This window comes from Rhinolophus ferrumequinum, chromosome 19, assembly GCF_004115265.2.
Source record: "Rhinolophus ferrumequinum isolate MPI-CBG mRhiFer1 chromosome 19, mRhiFer1_v1.p, whole genome shotgun sequence".
In the NCBI taxonomy this organism is placed as follows: Eukaryota; Metazoa; Chordata; class Mammalia; order Chiroptera; family Rhinolophidae; genus Rhinolophus; species Rhinolophus ferrumequinum.
Genome location: NC_046302.1, coordinates 60,062,192 through 60,086,774, shown reverse-complemented (window position 1 = coordinate 60,086,774; position 24,583 = coordinate 60,062,192). Strand labels below are relative to the sequence as shown.

At 56.7% G+C, this 24,583-nt stretch overlaps 1 protein-coding gene across 6 annotated transcripts in view; it reads right to left on the bottom strand.

Moving 5' to 3' along the window:
* The window catches only part of NFATC1 (nuclear factor of activated T cells 1), a 106,552-nt gene that overhangs the window by 32,108 nt on the left and 49,861 nt on the right, over positions 1–24,583 (bottom strand). For 5 of the 6 annotated variants that reach the window (XM_033087400.1, XM_033087403.1, XM_033087404.1 and 2 more), the window contains exons 7-8: positions 21,278–21,333; positions 14,845–14,977 (exon numbers count right to left, since the gene is read on the bottom strand). In XM_033087400.1, coding sequence (XP_032943291.1) covers positions 14,845–14,977; positions 21,278–21,333 — 189 coding nt within the window. Of the gene's footprint in view, positions 1–11,756; positions 12,069–14,844; positions 14,978–21,277; positions 21,334–24,583 lie in introns of those variants that run through there. The other variant, XM_033087405.1, reaches the window with a different exon arrangement.

Sequence of the window (24,583 nt, the reverse complement as noted above, 5' to 3'; positions counted from 1 at the left end):
AGCCAATGGAAACGTAAGTGGCTGCGCTGCCGGAGAGAAGCCTTTAACCACCAGGAACGGAAACCGCTTTCACACGGGCGAGATGCCACCTCCCCGTCCCGCCCCCTGATTTCCGCTCCCAAAGGAGGAGTTGTGTGGAAACAGCAGCCAGCCAGGGATCAGGAGCCTCCAGCTTCTGGAATGTCCCGTCTGCCCTCGCGGGGACGCTGACAGAGCCGGCGGAGTCAGGCCGGCTCGGGAGGCCAGGCAGATGGAGAACGCTGCGGTGGGCGCGGGCGGACGGACCGGGCACCTCCGTGCCTGCAGGGAGCGAGGGGAAGACAGCCGGCTGTCAGCCTCAGCCCGGCTCCATCTCGAGCCTGGGCCCACAGGCCCTCGCTCACTTCCTGTGGCCCCGTTTCCTCTCTGGTTTCAACCCTCATGTGCCCATTGACAGACAAGACCTCTCAGTGGCCACTACTGAGAGTGACAGGAGGAGCAGCACACTTAAATTGACACAGATGCCCACTCTGCTTCTGGTGAAGGCAGTGTGGACGAGCTGTCGTCAGGCCCTGCTGCTCCTGTCTGCTGCTCCTTCTGTGTGCTGGGGGGCAGGCTGCTGGCGGAGGGGACGCCCCTGCAGTCATGGCCTTCGGGCCTGTGTGTGGCCCCAGCACAGACACGAGACCGCAGCCCAGGCCCAGCCTCCTCCTTAAGTAAACAAAAGCCTGTCTACATTTGTGGAGAAAACATTCAAGGAAGGTCTTGAGCAGCAAGTGTGCTCGCCGGCTCTCCAGTATGGCTGGTGTCTGGGTCCCCCAGCGGCTGGGTACAGACGGCGTGGCCACTGCTGTGGGCTGACTGCCTCGTCTCTCACTTGAAGACGACACCAGGCTCGATGGTGAGAACGGTTCTGGGCGTGTAATTCAGAATCTTCAGCCTGAGCTTTCCGTGTGGGGATTCCCAGCGGGACTGCGCCCTCTTGGCTTGCTGGTTGCTCCCAGCCAGTACTCTCATGGCTCGGCCCATCTCTGAGGTGTTCTCGTGCACCAAGTAGGGGGTGCGTGTTTCAGGGTGACTGGATCCTGGGAGGTGCTGACCGCAGAAGTAATTACGAGGCCTCCACCCTGACCTGCAGGCAGAACCACGGTGGGTCTGTGAGGTCTTCAGGCTGCAAGGCGACACACGGCTTCTGCCCTGGGGCCCGGCGTCCCCAGCATTCTGGGACGGGCTGAGTCCAGTGCGTCTGACCTGGCAGTGCTGGCGGGGGTGGGCGTGCCCAGGGGAGAGCAGCAAGCGGAGGCAGCCTTCCCACCGGCTGGCCGTGGGGAGCTGGGCAGCTTCTCATCACTGACTCCCCGTGGGGCCCTGCTCGCTGCCAAGAGGGGCCGGGCACCTGGCCTGCCCCGGGCCACGGTCACGCTGGCTGCTGGTCAGGGTGCAGGACAAGGGGCTGGAGTCCCGGTGGAATCGTGGTCCAGAGAAAAGTGCCACTGGGGGCAGAAGGGTCACGAGCTGGCTGTTCCCAGGGGTGGATTTTCTGTCCCATGTCGATCACATGGCGGTCCCCATCAGCAGCTGTGCTTCCCTGGGAGGAGCACGCAGCTCTAGAGGGTACGACCGTGTCTGGCAGAGCCCCTCTGCCCCGTGGTCGGTGTGTAGATTCTCCATGCGCTCGTCCCTTGTCGCAGAGGCCCAGGCCCCTGGGGGTGGCACACACTTGGCTCGGGCACCCAGGACTGCTGCACATGCCAGGCTGGGCGTGCCCGAGGCTCCGCGTGTCTGTGGGCCCCACGTCTGAGAGCGTGTGGAAAAGCACTTGGCTTCATCAGGTGGCGCCTGGGAAAGGCCCCGCCCCAGGGCCTCTCCGTGAACTTCCCAATCGGAGCACCCGTGACAGGGCGCCTGCCAGGGACCAGCCCCAGCCTTGGGGTCTCCAGCCCCGCTGGGTCCAACCTCCCTGGTGCAGCCCCCCCACCCCGTGTTCCAGGTCCACAGACAGGCAGGTGACACTCTGAACCCGGGGCTGCCAAGACCCAGACGACGTCCTCATGTCTAAGAGAAAACAGAGCTGCCGCCCTCTCACGTCACACTGGCAAGCCGAGCGTCGCAGGCGGCCTCCACTCCAGCAGCGTGAACGACAGCCTTTCCCGAGTGGCCTGCGACAGCCTTCAGGACGGTCCCTGCAGCCAGCTCTGTGGGTCAGCTCGCGGGCCCCGGGCACGGCCCCAGCCGGAATCGCACACCTGTTCCCAGCACGGTGTAAATCCAGAAATGGCAAATGGCCGAAGTCAGCCCCTGAGACCCTGGACCTGAGGGGGGCACAACGGTCACTAAACACAACCCAACGAACAACGGTGGCCCAGGTGACACAAAATCCTCCCCATCCGAAAGATGCCCGTGTAAAATGCAGGCGCCCAGAGCGGCAGAGGTTAAATTCTAAATGAGTTTAGTAATTTTCAGAGTTGGTGATTGTCTGGCAGATTAAATTAAGGCCGTCGTGGGTTCTGACTATGTGTAGCGTTGGATTCTCAGCCAGGCACACGGGCCAGCTCCTCTCTTTCATAACGTGTCCTCTTACGCTGTCTGTTCCTCGCGACACTAAAGGTGCAGCCCAAACAAGCTGCCGGGAAGCACCGCGGCGTCACCTACCTGCCATGCGACCTTGGCCAGAGCCAGCGGCTCCCAGAGGCTGGTCAGAGGTCCAGCAGACGCCATCGGTGGCAAGGGGAGCTGCCGTCAGCCTGCTCGGCCATCGGTGTCTGTCATCGATGGCCCGTCTAAGCCCCCGGCACTGGCATGAGCTCCCACGTGAGTCTGCTCCCTAGGGCTCCTTCTGGGAAAGTGTCTGCATAGCCCCACCTGTGCTGGGGGCACCAGGGGTGCACACAGGAAACACGGTATCTGACACCTAACGACAGAATCAGGACCCACATTCTCACCATAAGGGAGTGGAGAGCAGACGCAGCCTGAAGCTATCGGGCTGGGCCCTACCCCTGCCAGTCTCTCCAGCGACACAGCCAGACAGGGCCTTGTCCCTCACACGTCACCCCTTATGTCCGCAGCTGCTCCACATCTAATCCTCACCAGCAACGTGCTGCCCCTTCTTACAACATGGCTGGGGTCTGCACGGCCCAACACGAAGCCACCCCAACAGGCTCCCTTTGGGCATAAACACGTGTGCACTTCACTCAGGTGAGCCCACCCTGCCGGCTCGGGATGCTCCATGCAAGCCCAGGGACATAGAGTAGCAGGGAAGTGGCCGGGACAGAGCCACCCTGACGGTTCAGAGCCAGGTGGGGAAGCGTCAGGACAGAGCCGGACCATGTGGCCACAGGCTCAGAGATAGACATGCGTTCGCTGCCAGCCCGGTCCTGGGATGTGCCAGCACGGACAATAAACGTGACCCTTCAGAGACTGCAGCCACAGTACCTGCTGCTCCCGTTGCACCCACAGAAGCTTAAAGGTACCAACACATTGCGACTGTGCTTGCATGTAAACACAGTTCTGGTGTGGGTTTCTACGGAAACAGGCCCCTTTGTAAATCGGAGCCACCCAGGAGCTATCTTCTGTGTCCGTGAGGGAGGGAGGGGAGAGGGGCCTGGCACTGGGGCCACTGGGTCTCCACGCTGCAGACAGCAGTTTCCTTCGGGGCCTCACACGCGCTGTGAGTGTCTGGTTCCCTTCTCTGCGTCCACTGCACTGGTCTGGGCGGCAGGGGCGCTAACTGCCGAGCAGGGCCGCATTATTGGTGCTGTGTTTACAATCTGCACTTGTGACAGCCGGCCGCCGCGTGGAGGGTCGGCTGTGCTGGAGGGGGCTCGGCCGCCGCGAGTGGCTCCCGCTCGGCATGTTGACAGCCGGCGCCGATGAGACAGGGGAGCCACCACCTCAGCTCCTGCCAGTGTCTCACTGCGGAGCCTCAGTGTCTGCCCGGGAATGGTGACATCAGGGACGTCCTCGAGGCCTGCGGAGGGTCCATCCCAGCACTAGGACTCGTGGCTCCACAAGCCAGGCTGTGGCGTCTTCCCGCCCTGGCACATGCAGACGACGGTTTTGGAGTAAACGCAGACCATGAGAGTGGGCCAGGCTCTCCCCTGGGACCCCCACCCCCCCTAGAGCCCCTGCAACGGCACTCTGTGGGCCAAAGGGCACTCTGGGACGTTCTTGGCCCCACCTGGAGAAGCCCCAAGGGTGGCAAATGGGCTGCTGTCCCCATGGCCATGGCAGGTGGGAAGCACCTTCCGCTCTGTGAGCACAGGCCTGTTTGCTGCCCACGGCCCCTCCGGCTGTGCCGGCCACACTTTTTCTTTGCCCACTGGACTCCCCTGCCTTGCTCAGGTCAGTGCCTCGTGTGCATGAGCTCTGGCCCCGTCCTGTGTCCACAGACAGGGCCCACCACGGAGCCTCACACAGGCGCTCAGAGCTGTGTGCACATGTCGCTGCTGGGGCTCGGCCACCCGTCCCACCCAGCCACACGCCCTTCTGAAACCTCAGAACTTGTGCCTTACACTGGAACAGCACATACCCAGACAAGCCTTGGGTCCCCCCACCAGGATGTCCAGGTCTGCAGGTGAAGAGCTGATTTTCACCCTGCCTTTCGCCCAGGGGTTTGGTGCATTTGCAAATGGCCACCATTGGCTGTTTTAATTGGCGAACAGAACAGAAGCGGCCAGCAAGCTAAGCTGATGGTGACTCAGCCGAGATCAAAGGTCAAAATCAAATTTGGTCCCGTTTGGCCTTGAACCCCAGGCTTCCACTTGGATGAACAGACAGACAGTGCGCAGGCCCAGCTCCCACGACGGGGTGGGGGCAATGTGATGATTCCGGCCGGGCCGTGGCGTTCAGACCATCCCAAGGCTTGTGGGCCGTTACAGAGAGCTCATTTGTCTTTTGCTGTCACGTGTTGAACGCACTGACCACTTTGCTAGGCAGCAGGTGGCACACGCAGGTGGTGCCATCCAGTCCCTGTCACACCTGTCCGTCTGGGGCCCGTGCACAGCCTGGGACCCAAACACAGGAAGCAGGAACTAGTTGCTGTTCATTTCCTCCTCAGCCTTGTCCCCTCGACTCAAGGCAACCCCCATAATCCAGTTGTGAGACTGAGGCTGGGCCCATCTTCTAACCCGGGGGCAGCCTGAGGCCGAGGTAGATGACGACAGGTCAGTGTTCTCTCCATTTGTGAGGGGTCGTTTGGGGACTGGGCCCCACTAAGTACCAGTACTTTGTGAATCCAGCTGTTTTATTCAGAAAAGTGTGATGGGACTTTAAGTAAATGTGGAATGCCAACCTGCCGTCTGCGTTCTCCGAGTTCAGATTTTCCTGACCTCTGCAGCCCCGTCCCAGGGCGGCACCTGGTCCCGGTGAATGGAGGAGTGAATGACCCGGCCCGACGCTGCACGAGGTCAGAGCAGACACTCCAGCTGTGTTTTCTGCAAGCAGCCCTCTGCGCAGCCTCTGCTGTTTCCCTCGCACGCGTGCACTGACTGAGCGTATCAGGGAATGACACACAGTGTCCACACCTCGCTCAGAGGCCGGCCCAGGATCGGCTGCCCGGCTCTGTGCCCTCAGCTTCCCACTGGACGAGCCTGGGTTGGAGTGAGTCCTACAGTCACCTGCCAGCTGGTGGCCTTGGGCCTGGTCACGTCACTCCCTCGGGCCCGAGTTTCCCAGCTATAACACAGAGATAACGTCTAACTACAAGACGAGAGGGAGACACTGCACCCCCAGGAACAAAGCCGCTGGCACAGAGTCGCCTGCACACCTGAGTCCTACAGCCGCTCTGGCCAGCTCCAGGCGGCGGGGCCAGGACTCAGGGCCTGGGAGCAGCGCGTGGAGCTCGCACAAGCCCCGGACGCTGCTGTGGGCTGATGCATGTCCCTCAGCCTCACGGGTTGAGCCCCGACGCCCGATGCCGTGGTATCTAGACACGGGGCCTTTGGAAGGTGGTTGGGGCTCAATGAGGTCGTGAGGGGCCGCTGAGCCCATGGGGAGTGGCCTCCACAGGAAGAGGGAGATGTCACTCTGTCCAGTGTGAGTGCACAGCGAGAAGGTGGCATCTGCAACCAGCAGCGGGTCTTCGCCAGGACCTGGCCATGCCGGCACCTCCCGCCTCCAGAACAGACAGCGGTGAATGTGCTGTGAGGCCCTGCTCCGTGTGACGGGGCCCGATGCTGTCGCAGATTCCTTTCTTCACCTGCAGTAACATCTGGTCACCAGGCAGTAACGGGACTGAGTGACATGACGTACGCTAAAATGACCCGAATGTGGAAGGAGCACAGGCTGCGATTCCTCCTTCATGATGTCCCCTCACTGTAGAAGCACGTTTTTAAGTGAGCTCAACTGTTTCAGCTGGAATTACTCTACCAGGTACCGTCTAAGTCCTGGACAAAGAGCTTTTGTTCTAAACCCTAAAAAACAAAGATCACATTGTCTTTTGTTTGTTGCAAGACATTAAAGCCCCAGTTTTACCATCAACATAAACACCAGCAATGGTAACTTCAGGGCACGACTTTTTTAAATACCGAGAGAGGAAAAGCAGTGACTGGAACCACCTGAATCGCCAGCTCCCAGGAGCAGGACCCGCCATTTTTCCAGGTCCAGAGCCAACAGTGAGGGCTGGGCAGGCCGGGGATGGATGGATCACTGGGTGCGTGGATCTCCGGCCCGTGACCGTGTGATGGGGGACACGGGGTGTCTCAGCTCGACCGCACCCTCTTCCTTCGGGAGCGTGCTCGGTGTTCCCACGCCGCTTCCCAGCCTGGGTGGCCCCAGGTTCCCAGGAGGCCTGGTCTCAGCTCACGGTGGGCGGGGGCCGCCGCCACCTCACGGGGTCCTCACGTCAACCCTCGGGGGGGACTGGCTTCAGCCCGTTTGTGGACGTGTAAAGCAGCGGGCACAGAGACACTGAGTGGCCCAGGCTCACAGGTGGTGAGCGCATCACTGGCCGTGGGGCCAGGTCTGTGGCTACAGGTGTTCACCAGCCGGTCTTTCCGGGTTCAGTGACGTGGGGACCTGCCTGCTACCCAATTAGGCTGATGGCAGACTACGGTCAAAACAGACCACACAAGCCAAAAAATACATCGATCGGGTTTCACCCAATAATTGCCAGAACTGCACTGGAAAGAAGCATGATTCATCCGCCATGGGCCGCTTCCAAGCAGCTGTGCATCCAGGGCCGAGATTCTGCTCCGAGGCCCAGGGAGACACTGGAGGCCTGGGAGGCCCAGGGAGCGGCTCCTGCAGCCGTGCTGTGCGCCCTTGGGAGAGGCATCCTGGGCGCAGGCCGCTGTCTGGAGCTGCACGGGCCTCATCAGGTCTTCTGCACGGTGTCTGTACCCAGCTTAGTGGGTGTCCGGCCTCCCTCCTGACTCACTCGTCCCTTTGTTTTTGGTGAACTGTGGCTCTCGAGTTTCTAAAGCAGACCACCCTCCCTCGTGGATTCTGTGAAAGAGCCCTTGGGTGTGGCTGCCCGCAGGTCCCTGGTCCCCAAAGGCCCTCACCCAGTCCCACCCTCTGAGGGAACGGACCTCCTGACATGCTTCCTGAACAGGCACGTCATGTTCTTCCCGCAGGTTCAGAGCCCCGCCTGCCATCCGCCACCTGTCCCGCATCTCCTCAGGCGAGGCGCAATCCACCCCGACTTCCAGTGTGCTCCCTGTGGTTGGAACGCAGGTCAGAGGGGTCAAGGTGGGTGCTGGTCGCCAAGCTGGGCTGTACGGCCCAGATTAGCCCTCGGGGTACACGCATCTCAAGTCTCCTCCAATTGGAGCCCTCTTCTAACATCCAGGGAGCCCCCCCAAATCAGACCACCCGACGGGACGTCGGCAACGTGCAGGCCAGACCCCTGCTCCGGCAGCCGGGCCCACAAAGCCAAGACGCATGGAGGGGTGCAGGGAAAGCAGCTTCCGCCACAGGACCGGCCTCCAAGCCCCGCCCACGTTCCTGTCACACCCTGAGCAATTACGCACCGCTCTCCTCCTGGGGGCCTGGCGTGGGGGACACACAGCCCTCCCAGGACAGCATCTGGTCCATGGGCTGGGGAGGGCCGGCACCCTGCCACACGTGGGCGGCTGACTCACTGCACCTCCATCACAGCGGGTTTAAAATTTGGAAAGAGAAATTGAAACACTGGTCCCTCTTTCTCTGGCTTGAGTAGCAAGAGAGCCAGTAAAACGGGGTTCCAATAAGAACGGACGTCCTCAGTTATGTGAGCGTTAGCTAATGAGACGGGACATCAAAGGGCGTGCACGGTGCCCATACTCACAGCTGGCCACTGGCCCCACTCCCAACACCAACGCCCTCCCTCGGCCACTGGTTAGTACACAACTGAGCTGACTCAGAAGGTTCCAGAACGTGCACAGGAGCAGCTATCTACTGAACGCCTGCCAGCGGGCGTCCTGAGTTCTCGGGGACCCTGCCCCCCTCTGGCGGCCAGACGTGCTCTTCTCCTCCTCGCCCCACCCCCTCCTGCTTCCCACTGTCCCTCCTCGGCTTCATTTGCTGAGAAGGGAACTCCCAGAACAGACACTGTAGATTAGAAGCGTCCGCATAACCTGCTTTATGTGGAAGCAGGCAGTCTGCAATGGGGCACAGGTCCTGGGAGATCCCCGTGGGTGGAGCTGGGGCCCCTCTGCCTGTGTCCCCTGCTCCTGCCAGATGGAGGCGGTGAGAACACTCACCCACAGCCGTGGAGGTCAAGGACCATGGGCTCATGGGGCCTCTTGGGGACAATCGTGTCCAGAAATCCCGCCCCCGGCAGGTGCTGGGCACACAAGGCAGACGTTTCTGAAAATGGATGGGCTAATTTATTGTGAGAACAGAGCTGCAGCCCTCACACGTAGGGGACGGGGAAGGGACAACTTCATTTCAAAGACCAGGATGGGCCAGGGCCACCTGGAGGAACAGCCCCCAGCGGTTCTGGAAAGGACGGTGGTCACACAGCTCTCCCCACTGCAGGCCAGCGGCTCACGCTCCTGGAGCCTCACTTCTTTGTCTATAAAGTGAGGGACATTCAGGCGTGGAGGCCCAGGTGGGGCCCCAGGTGTGGGGCTGCGGGCGGGAGTGCAACGGGAGACCCAAAGGCCAGGTTCATGAAGTCTTGCGTCCAACCAGCCATGAAGCTGTGCGGCCACCCAATGCCACTATTAAGACGAATACTGATTCCGCAAAGGTAATTACTCTAGGATTAAATGTTAAAGTAGTGGAGTTTGGAAAAGATGAGCCAAAATGCTCGGTGGAGAAGGCGGACCCAGAACTCGCCTGAGGATGAGGACACTGGTGGGTGGAGGCTGCTTTTCCCAGGTTCTGCGGACAGACTCCAGCCACCCAGGGCCTGGGTCCAGCCCAAGGGCATCGAGACCCAGAGCCCTTGGGGCCATGTCTGCAGGAGGTGTGGGGCGGGGCCCTCACGCCAGCAGCCACAGTTCTGGGACCTGCAAAGACCTGAGCGAGGGTGGCCACACAGCCCTGACTGGCTGGCTGCTGAAGTCGCCTCCTGGCTGACCGGCCCGCCCGCCACACAGGCCCCCTGGCTCTGCTCCTGCCATTTCCTGCCTCTCACTCACGCTGCTCGCACACTGCACTGAACCTGCTCTTGACAATGCAAATGAGAAAACGTGATCTGTTTCCCCTTTCTCCCTCTTGAAGTGGAAAGTGTTTCCACTCAGGGCCTCACCCTCCGAGGGTCACCCCAGGGTGTCTCTCGAATGATGGGCAGGAGGTGAGGTCCCCCTCTGGCTGGAGTCCCTTCTCCGTCTTGTTGACGTCTGGCTCACAGACCCTCCTCCCCACCAGGCAGGGCGAGAGCCCGGGCAGGCAGGGGCTGCCACTGGGGGCACCTTTGTCCTGCTCGGCGGCCCTTCCCAGGGTCCAAGCTGTTTCTCCCACAGTCCTGAGCTAGTTTTGTCGGGGACGTGCCTGAAGCTAAACGGTTGTCACCACATGGCCTCTGGAACTGTATGTGAAGGACAAGCAGGTCCGCCAGCAGGGAGTCCTGGCCGCCTGCAGACCCCGATGAAGGGGGTCTGGGCTTTCCTGGTAAAGTGCCGGGACCCTCACCCACACCGCCATGAGTGACGGGGGCGGAGGGTCCAGGTGCCATCACAGGCATTTCTAGGAAACCAACTAAAAACATCTCATGAAAAGACAAACTCCCCAAGACCCGATAATCTGTCATGATTTTCTCATTTTACGTGATTTTGAGGTCACAACTTGGAATTCTTTTTATCACTGAGCTCCCGCCACTGCTGCTTGTCCCCAGGGTGGGGGCAGCCAACGAGGACATGAGCTGGTCGACCTTCACCTCCCCCCACACCCCACAGGTCAGGCCCTTTGCTACCTTTAATTTCAACCAACATTTTGGAACTCGCAGAACCGTTACCCCTTCTGGCAGCGTCTCTCATGATGGGTGCCATGGCCCTTCAGCCCACACAGCGCGGCCAGAGAGGACAGTTTGCTTTTAGAAGACTGTGTTTGTGCCAGTTAAACAAAACAGTGACAGACAAGATACTTGAGAACACCTCTCTGGCTGTGATACAAGCGTGCAGCCCTTCCAGCTTCACAGCAAATGCTCTTCCCGTCCTGCCCTTGACTGCGTTCCCACAATGGCAGAGGGGTGAGGCAAGGGGTTTCCAATGGGCCGTGCACGCTTTCCACAGCCCTCCGTGCAGTGGGAAGCCTTCCCCCATGCAACACTCAGCCCCCAGCGAGGGGTGAGGGAGACACTGTCCTGGGCCCGTGCAGACCAGGAGCCAAAGACGACAGGCTCACCAGGACTGAGAGGCCCGCTTCCGTCTGCCCCGCGACTCCTCCAATCTGACCGCTACTTGGCACATGACCAGGCCGCCTGCGGACGGCAGGGGGTTTGGGGGTAGAGGGCCGAGGTGTGTGTCACCCCCTGGGAGCTGCAGTCTGTGGGTTTATCTGCTGTCCAGTCATCAGAAGGTAACGCTGAGATGGGAAGTGGGGAAGGAGACAAGAGATGACAAAGGTGTAGGCCGTTCCCAGTCCTCTCCCGAGAAATGAACGCATTTTTCCGTCACTTCTGACACCTGAAACCACCTCCCCATCCTGCTCTAGAGCAGTGAGGGTCCCGGCCTGGGTGTGGGCAGTTCTATGGGAGCGCGGGCCCTTACCAAGGGCACCAAGTCACGTTTGGAGACGAGGCACCTGCCCCAGTGAAAAGTGGGCGCCATGCGACCATCCTGCTCCCCCTAATTTTGAAGGAAAACCTAAAACGAGACTTGCCTTCACATATGTGCCCATGAAATGAATTTCACGGGCAGAATTTAAATGGATTTATTTTCATTGTCCTTTACATTTCAACAGCACATTTTATGAGCTTGAAAAGAATCTTCCCGTCTCCATAAGCAAAACAACCATCTGGGCAGGTTTCAGCTGCGACTGTGTGGCCACGAGCACGCAGTGAGTGGACACGGCCCCAATTCCTAGAGGGACGTCAGCAACCTCACAACTAAGTCCTCAGAAGAAGGAAGCAAACCAAAGTGACTTAAAACTGGCGGGTGTTTCTGATTAACACGTCATGCGCCGCCCGACCCACACAGCCCCATGTACACGTGTCTCTGGAACTCAGGGCTGGAGTCGTGTCCCGCTGGGGGTGCGAGCCTATGAAGTTGGGTGCAGACGCGCTAGCAGTCCTCACAGACGCAATGACCGGCTGTGGGCACACAGGCCCTGGTGCCCTCTCATGCCCGTGTAGTCCCATCAGCAGACGCAGCCCAAAGCCAGGAGGCAGGCACAACCGGCGAGGAAAACACCAAACCGAAACGGCTGCTCGAGCTCTCCAACATTCGTTCATTTATTTATCTTGAAAACCACGTGAGGACAGGCCCACAGTCAGGCACGGAGTTGATGCCGGCCGAGGTCCCTGCTCTCAGGGAGCTCACACACTACTGGCATGCTCAGGGATCACAACGCCACAGGGCTTGGCAGATCACCCGGGAGGGCAGGGAGGACACGGCCACTCCAGAGTCTGGCAGTATAGGCGCCTCGGGCTCCATGGACTGGACCAATTTCAAGGACACAGTGATAAGGGAGACGAGGGCCTGAAAAAGCAGGCCTCACACACTCTGAAACACATGGGAAGTATAGGCCATACTAAGCCTGAGTCAGCGTTCTGATCGGATGGACGAGGGTGAAGCTTAGGTGCCAGCTAAACAAGTGGGTACAGGTAGGATGTCACATAAAGCATGGTGATGGAGAACCTGGACAGATGTGCAAGGTGCTGATGGAGGACCTGGGCAGATGTGCAAGGTGGTGATGGAGGATCGGGGCAGATGTGCAAGGTGGTGATGGAGGACCGGGGCAGATGTGCAAGGTGCTGATGGAGGACCTGGGCAGATGTGCAAGGTGGTGATGGAGGACCTGGGCAGATGTGCAAGGTGCTGATGGAGGACCTGGGCAGATGTGCAAGGTGCTGATGGAGGATCGGGGCAGATGTGCAAGGTGGTGATGGAGGACCGGGGCAGATGTGCAAGGTGCTGATGGAGGATCGGGGCAGATGTGCAAGGTGGTGATGGAGGACCTGGGCAGATGTGCAAGGTGCTGATGGAGGACCTGGGCAGATGTGCAAGGTGCTGATGGAGGATCGGGGCAGATGTGCAAGGTGGTGATGGAGGACCGGGGCAGATGTGCAAGGTGCTGATGGAGGACCTGGGCAGATGTGCAAGGTGGTGACGGAGGACCTGGGCAGATGTGCAAGGTGGTGATGGAGGACCTGGACAGATGTGCAAGGTGCTGATGGAGGACCTGGGCAGATGTGCAAGGTGCTGATGGAGGATCGGGGCAGATGTGCAAGGTGGTGATGGAGGACCGGGGCAGATGTGCAAGGTGCTGATGGAGGACCTGGGCAGATGTGCAAGGTGGTGACGGAGGACCTGGGCAGATGTGCAAGGTGGTGACGGAGGACCGGGGCAGATGTGCAAGGTGGTGATGGAGGATCGGGGCAGATGTGCAAGGTGGTGACGGAGGACCGGGGCAGATGTGCAAGGTGGTGACGGAGGACCTGGGCAGATGTGCAAGGTGGTGACGGAGGATCGGGGCAGATGTGCAAGGTGGTGACGGAGGACCGGGGCAGATGTGCAAGGTGGTGATGGAGGATCGGGGCAGATGTAGAGACAGTGTCGTCATTGTCTGGCAGAGGGCAGCCCCGATCCCCATGGAAGTGAGAATGCGAGACTGAGTGACTGCTGCAGGATGGGTGACATGGAATGGCATATGGCCAACCCTGCAGCAGCCCATGGTATCAGTCCATGCCCTGGCAGGCCTCGGTCACCCCATCTGTATGTGCAGGTGACACAGAGGCCCCTTCCCCCTCGGACACTGGGTGAGTGTGTTAACACTTGGCGCTCTGTGAACTTGGAGAACGATTGCTGAGACATCAATATTAGGGCAACTTTCTAAACTGTTTTAGGAAGAAATGTATAAGACCTAAGTTTTCTTTAAAACATTCAATATCTGGTCAACCACCATGCTTGATGTTTAATTAGGACACAATCATTACATTTTCAAAAAGAGATTCAGTATTTTCTTCTGTACGATACATTGTACCTTCTTCAAGAACGGACAGGATTCATGAAGTACGTGCAGTACAGATCACAGAAGCCCAGAAGGAGCCTCAGATTACAAACACGTGTATCCTGGAGCTGCTCCGTGAGCTGGTGACAGGCCCACGCACCGCTGCTACGGCTCCACTCCGTGTACATGCTCACGATGTGGTAATTTGACAACAAAACCTTAGTTTTCAAATCTTCAAAGGTATAGCTACTATTTGCTTGAAAAACAGTTCATTCTAACTGTTTAATATCAGCACAGATATTCTAGAGCTTTCTGTTACCTAGTCTATTGTAAATGACATTTCACATTTACAGAAAAGTAAAACCTTCAAAAACATCTGCACTTCACAAAGGTAACAATATGGGTCCTCTTGCAATTGTTTTTAGAGTATAATCTCCCTCTTACGTTGCAGGAACTTCACGTGTTTAGAACAAAGGCTGCAGTACAAAAGGTTGTTGGCGTAGCAGGGCACAGCGAGACAGTTAAGTCTAGGACAACTCCTGCTGCCCTCTGCACACACCCTGGCTGCCAGGAGAGGGCGGGACACGGCACGCTCAGTGGCTCTGAGCTCTCGCTGTGCCAAACCCCTCATGGGGTGGGGGCACGGTATTCCCTTTAAGAAAACACCCTAAAAAGTCACAAATGTAAACAGGTTTTTTAAGTGATAAGAAGTCTTCTTTCAAATGTATGGACAGACGATCTGAACCAGAAGACTTCCTGGCTGAGTAACGGTACTTGGGCCTGAAGGCCTCAGGGTCACAGGAAGATGCAATTATTCAAGTTAGGACGCCACGTGGGATACGCGCACGAGTGCGAAAACCACCAATGTCCCTTAATGACCACAACGGGCAGGGGCCTTAGGCTTAGTAGCAAGGGTTTACTTCTAAAGGCACCTGCAAAATAATTACAGCTGCTTGCTTTCCGCCTTACGCATCCATAGAATTGGAACCACACCGAGCGCACTCAGCTTTGAGTACAGAACAGCCGCACTTTTTCTCCCCCTGGGGTGTCACCTATTTGCAAGCAGCTGGCATCATGATCAGTAATTACCCCAATACACTGCCCCACCCCCCCACATTAATGAAGGAAAATACACCCAAAGCTTCGCTTTCTTTTTTTTCTTTAAAGGAACTGATGACATGGTCCTGCTAACAGCATAACAACACAACACAGCTGAAAGGCACGATGGAACCGTGCTTTACAGGACACCAGCCCATCGTGTCGGCCTCTTTTAGAAAAAGCTCCCCACTGGTTCATTTGCAACGCTTAAGGATAGAAAGACAGCGTTACCATTGGCAGGAAGGTAGGTGAAGTGCTGGTACTGGCTTCTCTTCCTCTTCCCGTTGCAGACGTAGAAACTGACTTGGACGGGGCTGGTTATTCTCTGGTTGCGAAACGGGGGGATCTCGACCACCAAGGAATTCTAGTGAGAAAGTGGCAGACGGGAGAAACAGTCAGCGTCCAGCACACACAGAGCGCTCTGCCCGACAGCAGCCGCCCACAGGCCCCGAGTTCCTGTAGGAGGACAGCTCCCGACTGTCCAGGCTGCACTGAAGCTGCCCACAGAATCTGCATGTGAGGCGGATACATGGGTGTGCAGGCCGGGCCTGCCAGTCACACGTGGGCTAACGGGGAAGAGGGTCCTTGACGTTGTTCAAACCCAGAGCTGAGAGATGGCCTGAGGTGCTGTGTGAGGGGGACACAGGCCGGGGACTTCAGCTAAGATGCCACCGGCTCAGACAGAAGCCGCGAGTGCACATGCTGGGAGCAGAGCAGCTGCTGGGCAGGAGAGGCCTTTGAAGACCCCAAAGCTTCTATCTACCCTAAAGAAAGCATCAGTGTGGGATTAATATCACAAATCTATGGAAAACTTACTCAACCCAACTCCAAAAAAACAAACGATCCAATTAAAAAATGGGCAGAGGACTTGAAGAGACATTTTTCTGAAAAGAACATACAGATGGCAAACAGACATATGAAGAAATGCTCAACCTCACTAACCATCAGAGAAATGCAAATAAAAACCACAATGAGGTACTACCTCACCCCAGTCAAAATGGCTATCATCAATAAATCAACAAACAACAAGTGCTGGCGCGGATGTGGAGAAAAGGGAACCCTTGTGCACTGTTGGTGGGATTGCAGATTGGTGCAGCCACTATGGAAAACAGTATGGAGGTATCTCAAAAATCTGAAAATGGAACTACCTTATGATCCAGCAATTCCACTCCTAGGTATCTATCCGGAGAAATCCAGAACTTCAATTCAAAAATCTCTATGCACTCCTATGTTTATTGCAGCACTATACACAATAGCTAAGACATGGAAACAACCAAAATGCCCATCGGTAGATGATTGGATTAAGAAACTGTGGTACATTTATACAATGGAGTATTATGCAGCCATAAGGAAGAAAGAAATCTTACCATTTGCAACAACATGGATGGATCTAGAGAACATTATGTTAAGTGAAATAAGTCAGACAGAGAAAGATAAGTTCCATATGATCTCACTTATTTGCGGATTCTAAAGAAAAGAATAAGTGAATGAACTAATCAGAAACTGGGAGACAATGAGGAAAAACTGAGGGTTGCTAGATGGGCGGGGGGAGTGGGGGGTGGGGGGGAGGGTGAGGGGATTGGAGGGCAGTCGGTGACCACAGGATGGCCACGGGGTTTGAAAATTAATCTGGGGAACGTAATTTGGTGGTTACCAGAGCGTAAGGGGGTTGGGGGGTGGGGGATGAGGGTGAGGGGGATCAAATGTACGGTGATGGAAGGGGAGCTGTCTCTGGGTGGTGAACACACAGTGTGATTTATGGATGATGTGATTCAGAATTGCACAACTGAAATCTATGTAATTCTACTAACAATTGTCACCCCAATAAATTAAAAAAATATAAAAAAAAAAAAAAAAAAAAAAAAAAAAAAAAAAAAAAAAAAAAAAAAAAGAAAGCATCAGTGTGCTTCGAAAATGATAAAAAGACCCTCCATTCACTGACTCGTGGATGGTGCAGGGAGTACCTGCTCAGGTAAGTGGTTATGAAGACCCAGGGCAGGTACTTCCTGGAGACATGTGTGGGGACAGAGTCCCAGAGAGCAGTTTCCAGGCTCTCGGCCTCACGTGGAAAGGTGCTGGCTCGGGTAGTAGATGGCCATCAGCTGTGACTGGTTGGCCATCAGCTGTTACCGGTTAGCCACTGGCCACTAATATAACTGCTACGGCTAAGCTAGCAAGTGCGGAGTGTGGAGTGTGGATTGCAGAGGCGGATTGCAGCTAGCAAGTGAGGTTGGTTGGCAGAGAAGTGGACGGCAGGTTGCGGATCGTGTGGCTCCTGCTTCCTGTGTCTCCAACCCAGCCGCCAGCGAGACTATAGTGGTGTGACTCCCCTATCTATGGCTCCGTGGGTGTTCCTTTTTGGCCTCGCCATGTCCTGTGTTCTTATGTGGGGAGCTGGACCAGAGACCCTGCATGACACCCCTGCATGACAACATGTCTCTGGGGATAGGTTCTGTGACAACCGCCCAAAGCCCAAGTCACGGACTCCCAGATTAGAGAAGCTGGGAGAGTCGGACCCTCAGTGGATTCGGGAGGAGACGGGCACCTAGAGCATGAAGGCTCACATAGAACAGGATGGATTAAGGTAGTCGCTGTTACTTTACGTGCTTTAAAATAAAAACCAGCAACAGTGTTACAACATTACGTTCTTCCAAGTAGATACGGAAGCAGTTGCTGTGGGACCACAAGCCTTCGTGGGAGAAGGAAATGGTGGAGTGGGACCCCTGAATCTCAGGGGGCAGCTCAGGGTGCCAGCGCTGGGCTTTGTGGATCTCCTAATATGTCAGTGACACGTCCACCCTTGAGCCAGGACCTCAGGAGGAGGCAGAGTTGCATTTGATGTCGGTGGAGAGGCGGGACGAAGGGGGGAGAAGGTTACATCTAAAAGGTTTCTTCAATTTTTCTGTCATGATTTCACTTAACAAGTAGGGACAACGTGTAAGAAAAATTCATTTTATCACTTTTTTTGTTCAAGTAATTGTTACCCAGATTAATACTAAAATTGATTGAATCATGTTAATAATGAAATCTTAAGAATGTTAAAGCATAAAACTGATGAGCACTTCAGGCCAAACCTCTTCCTTTTACAGGAGAAACTGAGGCACAGCAGGGGCTGCTGAGGGCACACGGATGGCAGGGCCTCAGGGGCTCGTCCCCTGCGACCACACTTGCTTCAGGTCACACATTTCTCGTTTTAGTAACTTCATTTCACTGAGACAAGCAACAAGCACACGTCTCCTCCTGCATGCACGCTGTCTCCTTATCAAAAATGAACCCGGCGAGAGGGCCGGGTGGGGCACTGGGGGGCGGCGTGGGCGTGAGCGCCTCTGCTGGGAGGCTTCCCCTGCAGCAAGGGGGTCACACAGGTCTGGGTGTCACCCTGGCTCTGACGCTAAGTCTCCGTTTCCCATTTGTACAGGGAAGAGAAAGAGAAAAACGCTACCTCAGGGGTTCACATATATGGAAGGAGACGCTGCAGGTGACGCTGGGGCCTGGTGCACAGCTGACATGCAATGACAGCAAGCCATTAACTCAATAGTTAAAGAAGTGTCATCTCTACAGAAGAAATGCAGAGCAAGGACAGAAAAGAAGAAGCTTCTCTTGCTTAGGCTGAGATCAGAAATAAAAACGGGAAGCAGTGAATCATCACGAGGACCTGTGATGCAGCAGGGGGTGGGGGCAAGCCGGCCGGGTGGGCGGCTCTGTGGGGCCAGCGTCTGCAAGTTCTAAGTGACCGAGGGCCATGTTTTGATGTGGGCGCAGCCTGATATGCTTCAACTCCCTAAATAGATAAATCATGTGACACAATACTGGCCTCATGAAAGCACTAGTGCCGAACTACAGCACCAAGGAAAAGGTAAGATAGAAGATGCAGCTGCAGGAACAGGACGACCAGCGGCACTCAACACATCGTGTGACTTGCTTCAAGAAAATCCATTGTCGAAATTGCTCGTGAAAGTAAATAAACTATACGTACAGAACACTCTGGTTTTGTTTAAAAAACATATACAACGTAATGTTACCCTCAAGCTGCTTTTTGGGATTTAAGCTGTTTATTAAGAAACAAGACTCAGAAAGAACCTTTGCCCCTGCCCCCTTTTCTGCCTGAGATTCAGACAGAAACACCTGCTTCAGGAGGGGAGCCTGGGCTTTACCACCTTAAAAATCGTCCGCCCCGAGTTAGCCAGGAAGATGGCAGGCCCGCAGGCCAGACGCCCCGTGTCCCACTCCGTGAGCCGCCAACAAGAACGTTCCCACCATGTCCCGTCTGCTCCGCCGCAACTCCCTGTAAACTGCCATCTCACTTCTGAGATCTAAGACCCTGTCCAGCCCTTTATCCTTTGTCCAAAATGTCACAGACCAATGTTGCCTCAGCGCCGGGAACTGTCAAGCCTGTGTGAATCCCCCGTGCGTACATATTAAAATCTGACTTTCTCCTGCAAACATGTCTCTCTTAATTTGCTCATTAGCCCAACTGGAAGCACTTCGAAGGTGGGAGGCAAAGGATTCATTTTTTAGCCCCCACACCCATACCAGAAAAAGACTGGAAGGAAAGGAGCCCAAATGTTAACCGTGGTTACATCTAAGTGGTGAAATTACACTGGGTGTTTGTTTTATTTTTTTATACTTTGTCACAGTTTCCAAATGACCACAACAAATGTGACATTCCTTTTATAAGGAGGGAAAAATATAAAAGTCACCCTCACTTAAAAGATAAGAATGAAGTTGTAAAGCTAAAGGAGATCAGTAGTCACACAACTGTTATGTTTCTTTTAAAACATAAAGTTAACTGTTACGCTTCCTTTAGAACGTGCAACTATTTGAAGTGAAAAAGAAAACTCAATGACAAAAAATAACCTGAATATGTAAACTTGGCAGGAGTTACTGCAATACAGAAAAAGGCCTTGTTTCTGCAGGCCACTTGCTCCTGCCCAGGGGTGGAGTAGAGGCTGCGGCCACGGCCGAGAGCAGGGGAGGCCCGGCCTGCCCTGGACCTGGTGCTGGAACCAGGAGTCGGGTGGCCTGTGTGGGAAAGGAGCAAGGGCACGCTGAGGGGAGAGGGAGAAGCGCTGTCTGCCTGCCGGGACTGGGACGGGGCACGCGCTGGGCGGCTGCCGCCAGGTGCCAGGCGTGTATGACGAGCCCTTGCGCTTTGATGCTTTGATGCCTCTGCACCTTGTGGACCTGCTGGGCCAGGAATGCCCAGGCTGCCACACTTCCACGGGGCTTCTCAGGGAGTGAGGCCAAGAGGGGATCAGGCGGCAATTCCGAGCGGCAGGGGCCTGGGCTCCACACCTGAATATGGGGTCACCCAGGCCAGGGACGGCTCTTTTCCATGGGACACCATCTGGAGTAGCTTCTGCTAAATGGAGGAGAACTTAAGTCACAGGCTCTTCCTGACGCCAGCGTGAAGAGCAGGCCAGGCCTGGGCTGGCAGCCAGGGAGCCCCTGGCAGGACTCGGGGTCCTACTCGCCACAGGGCAGAGAGGAGTTACCCGGGTGGCTGCAGCCAAGCCCATCGCCAAGGTGCCCTGCTCCCACGCCCCCAGCCATCTGGACCCACGGGACCCCCCGAAATGAGGTGCTTGGCTGACTGACAGCCTGTGTGTCCCTGCATTTCCAGGCAGCAGCGGGGTGAGCGATGGGGCGGGGAGCACTCTGGCTGTCTCGCAAAGGTTGCAGGCTCGCCACACATGTTTCATGTCCCCGTGGCTTTTCCAGGACCAGGCAGAAAACACATGCTGACTGGCGGATGCTAATCTGACTGCCAGGGGCCTCTGTGAGCACCGCTGGTCTAGTTACATCAGCTGGACGACAGAGACCATCAGAGTGATGAAGACCTAGCTACTGTCTGCAAGTGGCCACGTTAAACACAAAGACACGAGTCACAAGTGGGGGGAGAAGGACACAGCAGGCTGACACTCACTGAAAGAAGCTGGGTGGCTAGGGAATCTCAGACAAGCGACATTCTCCTTTAATCACCCATCAAAGAAAGAGCAATTATTACTTAGGTACCAAGCCAGCTGGGACAGCGAGGTGCACACACGCAGCCCACCTGTGGGCCCAGCACGCACGGTGAAAACACCATCAGGGCGGGTGTCCCCAGATGCTGGCCCGACCAGTCCACCAGCTAATTGGCAAACGAAATGAGGGAGCCTGGGAGGCACACTCAGACCTGACCTCACACCTACTTCATGTTCAAAACAAGAGTCTGCTGAGCGATGGGTGTTCTCTGAGAAATATGCGTAATAAGTCACTGCCAGGGGCGCTGGTGGGATTGTGCCACCCAGCAGGCTCAGAGCAGCGGTCTTCCTGGGGGGCAGCAGGCTGGTGGGCACCCTGGTGACAATGACAGCTTGTGCCACAAGCATGAGTGAGCAGCCACGTCCTGGCCCATGTGGCTGGGAGTTGTCACGCTGGGGCTTTTCCTGGGTGAGGCCTCCAGCCTGCAGTGTGCACGCTGCCGTCCAACGTCTCATCTTGTCTGCCTAAGAGCATGGCTCCCGAAAGTGCTTCCAATCATTTCTATTCCTGACTCTTTCTGTCATTTTTTATAAGTCGTTCATCTTAACAAACCAGGAGCCATGTGCCTTTGGCGGACACCCCCACTCTGGCCGGGTGAGCCTGCAGGACAGTCATGGCTGCGCGTCTGAGCGACACTTACCGGCTTGCACAGGTCTCGGTCCGTTTTCGCCTCCATCTCCCAGATGTGGTGGCCATCTGGAAGAAAGGCAGTGAGAGGGCTGTTACTCATGTGCCTGAGTGTGCACCCCGAAAACGCAGCCTGGTGCAGGCAAATGCGCCCCAGCGACAGTTGTCCTCTAAGCAGAGGTGCCACCCCTTGCCGGCTGGCCATCCTGGCTATTAACTTGTGAGGGCACAAAATCACAACACTGTTTCTGCCTGGGGAGCAGACGCTGGGCCTGGAGGGGAGATGTACACAAACTGAGGCTCAGGGAAGCTGGCAGAGCCCAAAGACCCCTGGCTCTAGAGATGGCCATGGCAGCGGGCATCCACAGAAACTGTCCTCTGCCCAGTGCCAGCAGCCCCCCTCAGCTGGGGAGGGATGCTGTGTGCCCATCCCCAAGGGAGCTGAGGCCCAGGAGGAGCACAGGTGACCCCAGGAAGCGTGACGTCCTCGGCCTGGAACCAGGCTTCCGTCCTGGCTGTCACGCCCGCCAGCTCCAGCCGCGGACAACGGGATGCACGCACCGGCCTGACTGCCTGGTGGCCGGAGCCCCTTGTGTGTTTGGGCAGCGTTCTCCTAAGGAGCGGGGGCCCAGGAGCGGGTGGGCTGTGCTCAGAGCAGGCCAATAAGCAAGTCGTTTGTTTGCCGACTGCTTCCACATCAGGACCCAGAAATGCAAAACACAAGGTGTTTTTAACCTTACTCCAGTGGCCATTTGCATGTTTAAAAAAAAAAAAAAGGCTTGGAATGGGCCTATGAAAGGGCTTTTGTCCCGCAGGCCAGGCCCTAGGGAGGGAGGTTGAGGCCACCACTCACCCAGAGTCCTTCTGTCTGGATGCCCCACTCTGGAGGACACACCGTTTGGGGACTGGCTTTGTAGTACTTTTGTTAACAGACGTCAGCCCCCCACAGAAGCCTCTTTCCTCTGATCTTTTCCGAAGTCTGTTCCCCAAATGAACAAGTAGATCTAGACAGACTTAGTTCTTGCTCATGCTGTATTTTCACAGAAGAAATGTGTATGCGTTACAAATCCTAAATTATAAATAAATTACACAAACTCTCCTTTTTCTCCCTCAAAGTGCCTGCCGGGCAGGGGTGGAGGGTGGAGACAGAGAGAGGAAATGTGGATGAGTCATGGGGAGGCCACACCAGCCAGCCTCTGGGGCGCCGAAGCCCCCCGGGAAGGAGCTGCCACGTCTCCTCCTGGAAAAAAATGACGGGAAACGGACGACAGGCCTAGGGAGCCTGTCACAGCAGCACACTTTCCGGGGTTCTGCAAGCTCAGGACGCAGGTGTAAGCAGCAGCCTTAACTCCAACCACACACGCTGAGACACGACGGGTCTTCCAGGTGACCGCAAGGGGACTCGGAACGCGGGGTCCTCCAGACCTCAGGGCTTGGCCTCGCTGTGCGGGCCCTACCCCACCCACCCTACTTGTTTAAGGAAATAAGAATCACTCTTCAGATAACCCAGCCGGTCTCCCACACTCTTGGTGCCTTTTAAAATCAACTTTTAAAATTTTCTATGACAAAGCCTGATTTTGCCCCCGAAGAAAATCAGCATTAGGTCTTATAACCTGAACTGCTGGGGACAAAACTCGCTGCTACTCAGTCTCTGCACATCCACACAAGCTAATAGTCGCTGTTCACATCTCACACATGCAGCCGCCCCCGGTTGAATTGGGCTCTGGAACCCCCAAGGCACACGCGCCCTTTCAAAGGCCAGGGCCCTGCGCCCGCCCGGGTGGGGACTGAAGGGACTGAAGAAACGTGTGGGCTCTGGCCCTGTTTCCCCAGGTCTTTACACCTGGGCTCAGCCACAGCCCCAGGGGCAGGTGCTCAGCACGTCAGCTTCTGCCTGGGGTACTTCACGACTTTGCAAAGGCCAGTGTGTGTGTACAGTCGGAGGTGGGACAGAGGCAGCGTAAAGGTGCCTGACGATGGCAGACTCGTGGGAAACTGCAAACACGGCTGGGTTCCCACTTATGCCGGCACCAGCAGGGCCACTGACTGCTGCTCCCAGCACACAGCCTCTCTGTGCAGCCGCCGGGCCCTGTTTCGGGCAGAGCACGGGTGGAGGCGGCCTGGGTGTTTTGCGGGCCTTCGGCCTCCACTGGGAAGGGAAACAGTCGGCTGAATGGGCCTTTGTGTTCCTGCCTTATCAGGGCCTTGCCGGGCTGCTCAGTAGGAAACTGCACAAGCCCAGAAGTAAAAACATTCCCAATCATTAGGGAATTCCCTGCAGCGTGAGTCATCGGAAAGGCTCCCGCCACACCCGAGGAGAGGAGGCTCCCCCGCACAGGGTCCTGGGACACGGGTGTGATTGGAGTCTCTGAAGCGTCTGGGCGTTGACTCAGTGCTGTGCCGGCCACACAGCCCACGGGCAGAACCAGCAAGGAAATAACGAAGCGCCTGGTCAGAAAGCCCGTAGGTGAAGTGTCATGATGCCTGCTCCCGGGACCAGGTGCTCAGGCCTCCGTCTGCTCGGCAGTAGGAGCAGGCTGTACACTTGCTCAGGCTGGACACCCCACGAGCACCAAGCCTGGTGGCTGAGGGCAAAATGCCCTGTCATCGGGCTGCTGGCTGTCAGGGAAGGTGGTGATAAACAGGTGGCCACTTCCCACAGAGACACGCCAGTCACCTTGTGTGGCCAAGTGGAGGGTCACGGAGGGGAATCCTTATGCTGTCCCCAGACTTCATTTGCCGCCTTGTCCTGGTAACCCTCCCAGGCTGCACACGGCAGTGGTCCCACAGAGCCACGTGGCGCAGCAGAGACTGGAGTGGGAAGGAAGTGACTCCCCGCTGAGGGACGCAGCCTGGCGGGTCCTCAGTGGTCAGCTCGGGATCCACTCTTAGGTGCGTGCCCCGTGGAAGGCCACGGTCGTTCACACAGAGCCTTGGACGCGACGCTCCTCGGAGCGCCTGCACAGCAGACAGTGAGGGCACAGCCCACAGTCCACCCCCGAGTGGGCAAGCAGCGTGCAGCCCGGCCACGTGGTATCACCGCCTCGGAGGGACGGACCTGTGACACAGGTTCCTGCACAGACAAGCCCTGAAAAGGCTGTGTGGAGGGAAAGCGCAAACACTGCCTGTCCGGCCTCACCCAGGACCGGCCGATCCAGGCCCACAGACGCGGGGTCCAGAGGCCGGGCTGGGGGAGGGGCATGGGCGGACGGGGTGACGGCCGACGGGTGAAGTGTCTTCCGGGGGTGACGAAACGTTCTAGAATTAGAGCTGATGGTTGCACTGAATTAGAATTAGAGCTCTGAATACACCAAACCAC